This window comes from Passer domesticus, chromosome 1, assembly GCF_036417665.1.
Source record: "Passer domesticus isolate bPasDom1 chromosome 1, bPasDom1.hap1, whole genome shotgun sequence".
Lineage (NCBI taxonomy): Eukaryota > Metazoa > Chordata > Aves > Passeriformes > Passeridae > Passer > Passer domesticus.
The window spans coordinates 19981591-19991243 of NC_087474.1; the positions used below are offsets into that span (position 1 = coordinate 19981591).

The following is a 9653-nucleotide window of genomic DNA, read 5'->3' on the forward strand; positions in this document are numbered from 1 at the left end:
AGGGGAGAGCAGATTCGTGCTAATAAAATCCAAGACAAGATCACAGCCCTCTGATCATCACTGGAGATGCCATTATTTGGTTGTTGTCCTATTTGCCGCTGTTGCTCATTTCAGATTCTTGCCTTGCTGTAATAAGTCACACTCTTTCCAGCCATCATCCCTGTATTGACAGGCAAATGTCACCCAGCTTTGATTGACGTCCTTTGCTCCTGAATACAGAAGTATGATTTAGGAATCAATTCTGTTTGTTTATTTAAACTGCTCTTTGTGTACCTTGTATATCTGTAAGCAGGACAAGATCTTTAATATTTTCTCTGCAACACTGCCACTAATACTGCACATTCACCTTCCCACTCAGTCACAAAGGTGCCCACCAGACCCTGGGGGAGGAGAAGCTTTTCATGCACAAAAAACCAAAAAAAAAACCAAAAAACCAAAAAAACCAAAAAAAAACCCAAAAAAAACCAAAACAAGCCTAGCTAAAACATCAACAACAACAAAAAAAACCAGCCTCCAAGATTAAACAAAATGATCTGGTGCCCTTGATTTAAGCCAAAGAGGTCTTTATATCAGGTTTTAAGCATCTGGCAATTTGCATATACCCCGGACTTTTCTTTGGCTTCTAAACAAAAGGGAACACTTTCCCTCAGTGTCAGTTTGCAAGCAGAGCAGCGGCTGGCTTTAGCACCGGGAAACACTGTACCCAGTGATGAGCACGTCAATTTTAATTCACAGGAAAAACTATTTCCTTTTCTGCTTTTATGGTTGCAATTGGGACGAGGAGGAAGAGGGAGATCCGAAATTGCCGTTAATTTCTTTATTATTGTGGGAGGTATATTTTCAAATAACTTTTACTTGGACCATTGGTAAAAGATCCCTGCATTTAAAGCGGTATTTCCCGGCGAACGCTAACATGGCAAAGTGGCCTCAGGGAAGCGTTAAGCAGGAGGTGGATTGACCTTTTAACTCTCGATCGGTGACCTGAAGGGTACCCAGAGGCTGCTAAGCACGTCTCTTCCTTTCGGTCTGCTTCAGAAAGAGCTGTCATCACAAGATGCAGCTAGTGAGTGAGGCTCACGATTTCGCTGTTCATCCGTTTGCGGGAGAGGTGGGGGAGGGAGAAAAGAAAAAAAATATATATTTCCCACACTGCCAGAGTAATGCCAAACTCTCTGTGAGTGGGAAGAGCAGAGCAGATGCTGGAATGAGATGCCAAAGCAGCTCCCCTTTCCCCTGCGCTTTTGGGTGCCTATAAATTGCTCCAGCGCGCTCGTCAGCCTCCTCCTCTCCTGGCAGGTGGCACTCGGGCAGGATCCCGCTCTCCCTTCGGCTCCGGCTCCGGCTCCGGCTCCGGCTTCGGCGCGGCGGCGCGGGCACCGGGCGGCGGGCACCGGGGCGGCCGGGAGGCGCGTCCCCGCTGAGGACTGTCGTCTCTGCGAAAGGAGAGAGAGAGGGAGGGCGAGAGAGAGCGAGCAGGCGAGCGGGGCGATCGCGAGAGGAAAGGCAAGTTCCAGGGAAAGTTGACTCGGACTGGCACAGCCTGCAAAAAAAAAAAAGTCGATCGCCAGCGGGAGCATAAAAGTGCGGGCGGCCGGGGCGCGGCGGCAGCTCTTGCTCTCCCGCTCCGCTCCGCTCCCTCGCCCGCCCCGCGGCCGCAGCGGAGCGCCGCGACCCGCGGGATCCCCCGCGACACCGGCGGCCCTCGGGAGGGCGGCCGAGCCCCAGGGGAGCCGAGCTCGCGCGGGCTCGGCGTTTTTTCGGCTCTGAGGAGGAACCCCGCCAACCATCAAGATTTTGTCCAAAAGCAGACAAGAGGATCGCCCTGCGCTGAGCCGGCTGGTGGGCAGCAGGCGGCGGCTGATAGCGGCCGGCGCGCTGGGGGTGGTGATGGTGCTGCTGCTGGTCATCCTCATCCCGGTGCTGGTCAGCTCGGCCGGCACCTCGGCGCACTACGAGATGCTCGGCACCTGCCGCATGGTCTGCGACCCCTACGGCGGCACCAAGGCGCCCAGCACGGCGGCCACGCCCGACCGCGGGCTCATGCAGTCCCTGCCCACCTTCATCCAGGGGCCCAAGGGGGAGGCCGGCCGGCCGGGCAAAGCGGGGCCGCGCGGCCCGCCGGGGGAGCCGGGGCCGCCGGGCCCGGTGGGGCCGCCGGGTGAGAAGGGCGAGCCGGGGCGGCAGGGCCTGCCGGGCCCCCCCGGGGCGCCGGGGCTGAACGCGGCGGGGGCCATCAGCGCCGCCACCTACAGCACCGTGCCCAAAATCGCCTTCTACGCCGGCCTGAAGCGGCAGCACGAGGGCTACGAGGTGCTCAAGTTCGACGACGTGGTCACCAACCTCGGCAACCACTACGATCCCACCACCGGCAAGTTCACCTGCTCCATCCCCGGCATCTACTTCTTCACCTACCATGTGCTCATGCGGGGCGGCGACGGCACCAGCATGTGGGCCGACCTCTGCAAGAACAACCAGGTGGGCGCCGCGCCGGGGCAGCCGGGGACAGGAGGGCAGGGGCCGGGGTTCCCCGAGGGAGCGGGCGCTGTGCGGGCAGCGGGCGGAGCGGCGCGGAAGGGCGGGAAGCGGGCGGGGAGGGGGAGCCGGGCGGCCCTGGAGGCGGCGCGGGTGCGTGCCGGAGGAGCGGAGCCCGAGCCCGGGCGGCGGGAGGATGGCGGGGAACCTGCCGGCAGGGCCGTCCCGCTCCGCCGCGGGTGCCCGAAGGCTGCCGAGAGCCGGGCGTTCCGCGCAGAGCCGAGGCCGCCCGGGCTGCTGGGGGAATGCGGACTCGACGCGCTCTCCTCTCCGAGAGCCGCGCCGCCGGTGCCGCTCCCAGCCCGCTGTCCCAGCGGAGCAGCTCCCGGGCCGCCCTGCGCCGCTCGCAGCTCTGCCGGGACGGGAGCGGGGGCGGGCGTACAAACAGCGCTGCCCCGCGGGGGCGAGAGGAGCCCGGCGCTCCCTCGGGGAGGGAAAGTCCCCGGCAAGAAAGGGGAGCCAGGGCCGGTGGGTGAGCTCGGGAGAGGGTGGTGCTGTGTGGGGAAGGGGTGAGGTGGGTGGGAGGAAGGCAGCCACGGCACGGGACGGGGCTCCCAGCAGCGGAGCGCCGGGCTGTGCACGCTCAGCCCCCGGAGGGGTGCGAGGCTTCTCTGCCTGCCAGGAGAGCCGGTAATAGAGCGAGCTGGGCGCCCGCAGACCTGAGCCCTGGCGGGCCGGTGCCGGCTGACGGACCGTGCCAGGAGGCACCGGGCGTCCGGAGAGCCCGGGCAGGACCCGAGTCTGTCGGCATCCCCTGGGCAGGATGGAGGCATCGGAAATAATTAAAGGCCTTGCGATGCTGCCGCCTGAAATACAGAGGAATCATCCCTTTTAATTAGGATAAACATAGCCACTGCCTGTTACATTGCCCCCTTGTAACCCCTCCTTCGCAATTTTGCGCCTGTTCTGTGCGCAGTTAACAGACAGGGTTAGGCTGGCACTAATTCCTCCGGCGCTTAGAGGCACCGCCATCCCTCAAGGCTCTGGATGCCCAGGGACAGTGCGAGGTGCCCAATGGTTCCCGAGTCCCCGGAGCTCCGCGGTGCGGCGGGAGGGCCGGGGACCCGCGGCGCCGCGGCGGCTCAACAGGTCCCGCAGCGCCCGAGCCGTGCAGGCGGGCTGGGCTGGCCGCTCCGGGAGCCCGCAGCCAGCGCTGCCGCTCTCCGCGGGCTGTTCGCCCTCCGGCGGGGCGGGCTGGGGCACGGCTGGGCTCCCCGCCGTGTCCCTAGGAGTGCACGCCGTGTCCCCGCACAGCCGCTCTCGTTTGCGCGTCTCCTCCCCAGCCGAGCGCGGCCGGCTGCGGCCCTTTGTGCTCCGCGCACACCGGAGCGGCGGCGGCCGGGAAATTAATCTGATATGCCACTTAACCTTTTCTTTATGGCTCCTCAGAAGGACTGTGAAAACGGAATAATGAGGACATCAGCGGCAATTAATTAAATTAGAAAATATCTACCATACTGTCTCAGCAGATAAACCAGGACTAGTAAAACTAAGTACATCCTAATGTATTAACTTGAATATCTTCCTACAAAAACAACATCCTTTACTGCAGAAATACAATTTTACTTACAATTAAAGAATTTATCTATTTTTACCCATATTTATAATGTTGTAAAAGAGTGTTTATTTTCCTGAACCCTGAAAAATAAATATGTAGCAGTAGTTTTAAAGAAGCATCCAATTACAAATATTCAATTGAACCTGAGGTCTAACCATTTCCAAATATAGGTACTTCCAGTGCCAGACATGAGACAAACTCAGAGTTATTCAAAGAAGAAAGAAAAAACCCACCTAAAGAGAGGTTCTATGTGTACATTTGTATATACTATACAAGATATTTAGGGAAATACCTGCATATCAATGGTTTAAAATTGACCCACAGTTTTAATGCCTCAATGATTGATTAGCATTTATACTTGAAACACTAAATGCTGATGTGACAGACTTTATGTATATTTGTAAGGAAGCTCAGAAATTTTGAAAGTAAGTAGTTAAATGGAGTGACAAAGGCAACATTTTAAATCCAATGTTCTCTAACAATGAAAAAACCCAAAACATTGAAAACTGTATGACTTACAGAAAAAAAAACATTCCTAAGCAATACATATGTGAAACCTCAAGGTCCCCAATGTTACCACATTGTCTGCTTTAATGGTTATCAAGCTTGAACAGGGTGACAGAGCTGAGGTATATGTGTGCAGCTGAGAGCTGCATGAAAGAACTTACATGGAACTTGTGAAATGTATTGTCTCATAATGCTTTAATTTTGAGATGCATTTACCCTCTTGCAGCAGTACACTCCATTCATTTGAGGAGAATTTATTTGAGACTGTTCTCCTAGGCTTTAAAAAGAAATTGTTCTGGCTAACCAAGCAAGAAGGTAAACCCACTAAGAATAGCATCCAGGACCTTTGCTGCTACACACAGGGCAGTAACACCTGCATTTTGGTTTCTAGACTTTCAATACCCAGAATCTTTTTTCTTTCCAAGCCAGTAGGTATTATGTAGAATCTTAGAAATGAAATATCCATTGCTGTTACAGCCAGTGTCCACATGCTGACTCCCTTAGGATTGTCACTGATGTAATTCAAATTCTCCCTTACCATCCACAAGATTTTAAACAAATCCACAAAGCAACATTTCATTAGGAAGTAAATATGAATTTGAAAAGTCCTTTAAACCATTTTTCTCACCATAATGCAAGATACTAGCTCTCTGTGGAAGTTCTTCTACCTTGTCTGTAGCCTTTTCACTCCTCCCCACTTGCCCTTTCCGTTTCCACTGCCGGCAGCCACCTCAGTCCATTATTTTCTCTGGAAGGTTTTTCCTGGGTTAATGGCTCAGAGCCTTCAACTCTGCCCTGCCAGTCACTATTCCAAAGGAAACATCCAGTACTTAGAATAATTATTGCTTAAAAAACTAGCAAAATAGATCACCTCTGTAAACAATACCAGGCAAGTCAGGACCAAAAAGTCCTGAAATAGTCAGGGTTTATCATCATGCCATGTATCAGTTTAAATTTGCAGCCTGTCACAGCTCTGCAAGCCTTTGCAGCCTTTCTCACTGTTCTTACAGGATGCATAAAGAATTTCCACCTACTGTGATTTTTAAGCTGCATAATGCCATAAGATCCTGCATGGTAAAAGAACCCCCTCCTTTTAAACATTTCAATATTAATGTGAAATCATATCACATGAAAATTTAATTTGGAAATTTATCATGTAAACTTTGAAAGGAATCCATGGAAAATTGTGACTTATAGCCTATTTTTTTCAGTTCAGAGCAGAAAAAAATCCCACATATAGTACGCCAAGTCATGCATTATTACTTAGTTCAGATTTGCAATGCCACTAAATCATTTACTGCTCTGTAACTACGCTAGAACAAAGACAAGCAACAAGCAGATGACGTGCTATACTGAAATAAATCACATACAACCATGTTTAAATATTTTACCAAACAGAGTCAAATTATATATAAATGATTTGGAGACTTACAATGGCACAGGCTGTTCATTGCTGGAAACCAACATATATCTTGAAATTACAGATTACTTCTGGTTTGCAAGAAATGTCAAATTTAATCAGTAGTGGAATACCAAGGGAGAAATGGAAAAAAGTATGTTTAAGGGAAAGCTGCAAATTAAAAGCCTTCAATGACTTGTAAATTCCAAAAATCTCTTACAGCAAATAGTGTCTTGCCTGTGATTTTTCAAAAGTGCATCTCTTAAAACACAGTGAAATTAAATGTTTGCTTACTGAAATGTGGTAATAGCAGTTTCTCCAAACTCAGACTGCTTGTGTGCATGTGTGTGTGGGGGGTGTACTTCTCGTATGCTTTTTTGCAGCATGATTCTATTGCTTAGTATGACAATAAACTGCCTCTGGAAAAAGTCCATCTTGGGAGCTCCCTGTGGATCCTCAAAATTGTCAATCACTTGTCCCACTGATACAAAAGTTACACCAATGTAAAACTGGCACAGGATCAGATCCACTTCTCCCAACTCCAGCTATTCTTAAACATATTTACAAAAAGGCTCCAGACATCTACAGAAAATCAGGCAGTTGTGTATTCATCAGATGACTGAGAAAGGAGAATAGTATTGCTTTAGTTTCAGAAGTACAGTAGGAGAAAATAAGCAATTGCCACAGGAATAAACTACAATATACGTTGCCAGATGTTTAAAGTGGCAACTCATGCATGCTGAATAAAACTTTGAGGATATGCTTTAATTACACCAGGCAGGAAAAATTGCCTGAGTTTTCTTAACCAGCGATTCTGTATTTTATGTAGGTTCGAGCTAGCGCGATTGCTCAGGACGCTGATCAGAACTATGACTACGCCAGTAACAGCGTGGTTCTTCACCTGGAGCCAGGAGATGAAGTTTACATCAAATTAGATGGAGGAAAAGCACATGGGGGAAACAACAACAAATACAGCACATTTTCTGGATTTATTATTTATGCTGACTGATAATGAGTAAAAAGACCCACCAAACCAGTCGAGAAATGAAGCCTGCTCTTCTAAGCGATGGATTGCGTGGCAAAAGTCAATGAAACGAGCACCCCAGCAGAGAGTGACCACTGACCACCTCAGCAGTGGGGGGAAAAGTTGAATGCTACCTGATTCACATCTGTACAACACAGAGAAACCTTATGTTAAAAAACCACAAACCAAGTTAAACAGATGTGCGATCCACTTCCGCCAAAGCAAATACTTCCTCATTGTTCAGTGTCCATGTGAATGAAGTTCTACATAGATCAATTTTTATAGGGAAGGAAAGCCCACCTAAGGACGCTGAGTTATTTCTTCAGTGTATATGATACTTTGATGTGTTATGATCTTGCTGCTTTATCCATACTTCAGCTTTGGTTCTTGTGACTTATCTGCTAACAATGATGCTTGGAGTCCACTCATAGTGTGGTGAGGAATGATTTTACAATAAAAGGAAGAGGTAATCAAAATACACTTTCTCTCTGCAAAGAAATTGTTTGCCTTGTACTTTTCTTACCCTTAAAACTAGAAACTAATCAGCTTTAAGCCTTAACTTAATGTTCTGTTTTGTAGGTTTACATTAGACTTTTAACAGAAAAACAATTCAGTGGAGTCATTTAAATTTTGTCTTTCCCTTAGCTGTCCTCTAAGAGAAAAAGATAGAAGAAACACTATTTTCCCCTGAAAAATATAACAGTTGACAAACTATTCTATTGGGCCATATCCCTGATTCCACCAAAGGAAATGGCAAAACTCTCATTGCTAGTGGAAAAGGGATTTGGCTTTTAATTTGTATACATGTAAATATATATTCAGACAATTATTACAGGCCCATTCTTGATGGTTAGTTGTGTAAATATTTAGAAAGCCTGGCATCCACACCATCAGACTAAGGCAAAGTGTTTTCTTTGCAGCAGTTAGTCTTCATTAGCCTTTTAGCACTTAGTCTGTACCTGAGTTCTGTTTTAAATAAAGTAGTTACAGATTAATATACTGCAGATGTTCCACTAGAATTTCATAGGAATACAGACAACCTTTATTGTCTTAGGTGTCTTGTCTCACTGAAGTCAGTGGGATTTTTCCAACAAAGGAAGAGTGGGAGATCTGACACATGAGGAAATGCTGTCACACAGACCTTTTCCATTAAGCTAGTACCAGTTTGTGGTAAGGCGTGCCTGCGAGATGGACACAGAGAAGCATATTACCAAAAATGATAACACATATGCAAAGAAAGAAGCAGATATTTACATGCAAAAAAAAAAAGTGTGTATTAAAACCTATTTTTTCTCATTCATATAGATATAGGTATATAAAGTCTCAAAGAAGCTTAATCCATATAGAGGATTACTGGCTTGGAGAATAAACTAAACAGAGATACATAGTTATAAGAATACTTTAAAATCAGTCATAGCAGTAATGTCCACAGAATTTTTTTATTCAGAAAATGGATTTATTATTTGCTTTGGTTTTGGGAGGCTATTTCTCTCAGGTTAAATCTTTCAGATTTCATTCTAAACCTAAATTTCAGCAAGATTATTAAATTTCTTTAGCACAGTTTGTTATTTATTTTTAACCTTTTGGCAAAATCAAGGTGACATTTCTGTAAATCATGAAAGAGTAACAGAGGCTACCCCTAGCACTGCTATTTCATATACTGTCACAAGCAACCTTGTCTAATGTAATAAGGGTACAAACTTAGATTTATCTGCACTAAAATTTCCAAAGTGTCAGCCACTGACAAAAAAGCTCTCCAGTGCTGGCTACTCAGCAAAAGTCTGATAGAGATTTTACACATCGCCCTAAAAATCTCATTTGAATGAGTGAACCTTTTCCTAAACAGAATGCATTACTCCTTCTGTTTTGAGTCGTTCAATTCCAAACAAATGCCGAGTGAGCCCAGGCTGGCTGAGAGGATCTCCAGGCAAACTCATGCAGGGTTTGCAAGGGGACATGGTGCTGCCAGCTGCTTGTGTATTGTCTCACCAGACGGGCAATGCTTTTACCTTATGACAAAGTGCCAGCTCATATCTGTACACTGTAGTGCTTACTCCTGTTAATTTCTACGAGGCAATTATTTTAGTGACAGATGTGTACCTGACTTGTCCGCTCGCTCCACTGTTGCTGTTGCCGGCCAGTGCATCCCACGGCAGTGTAGCTAGAGATTCCCTGTGTAGTGTCCAGCAGTGCTGCACCTAGAGCTAGAGATCATTCACAACCAGCAATGTGCTTTTACTACGGTGTGTATTGGTAAAGTTCAAAACTTCAAGACATACACGGTCAAATTTGAAGAAGCTTCTGAAATCACTACCACTGCTATTGGATAACACCATTTTTTGGGTAAATCACCTGCCCCGGTTAAAGTTAGACAAGAGCAAAGAACACACTTTATGTGAAAGCCACATATAAGGCAAACATTTCTTCCTTTTTCATCATATCTTGATATACTAATTTGTAAAGACTTATATCACAACCTTTGTTATAACTAATAGAACTCATTAAAACTGTATTATGTAATATATCTTGAGTGCTGGTGTTGCATCTTTACAAAAAGAAGCTGGTATGTGTCAAGTTTTACGTGATTGCTGTGAGACTCCAAGTTCATGATAAAAAATTAATGCAATTAGAAA

General features: G+C 47.4%; 1 protein-coding gene across 1 annotated transcript; it reads left to right on the plus strand.

The window, feature by feature from the left end:
* The first annotated feature begins 1105 nt into the window (after positions 1-1105).
* C1QL3 (complement C1q like 3) lies at positions 1106-9544 on the plus strand. Its single transcript, XM_064408860.1, has 2 exons — positions 1106-2475; positions 6826-9544. Exons 1-2 carry the CDS (start codon positions 1888-1890, stop codon positions 7003-7005), a joined length of 768 nt encoding a protein of 255 aa, XP_064264930.1. The 5' UTR covers positions 1106-1887; the 3' UTR covers positions 7006-9544.
* Positions 9545-9653: the final 109 nt, after the last annotated feature.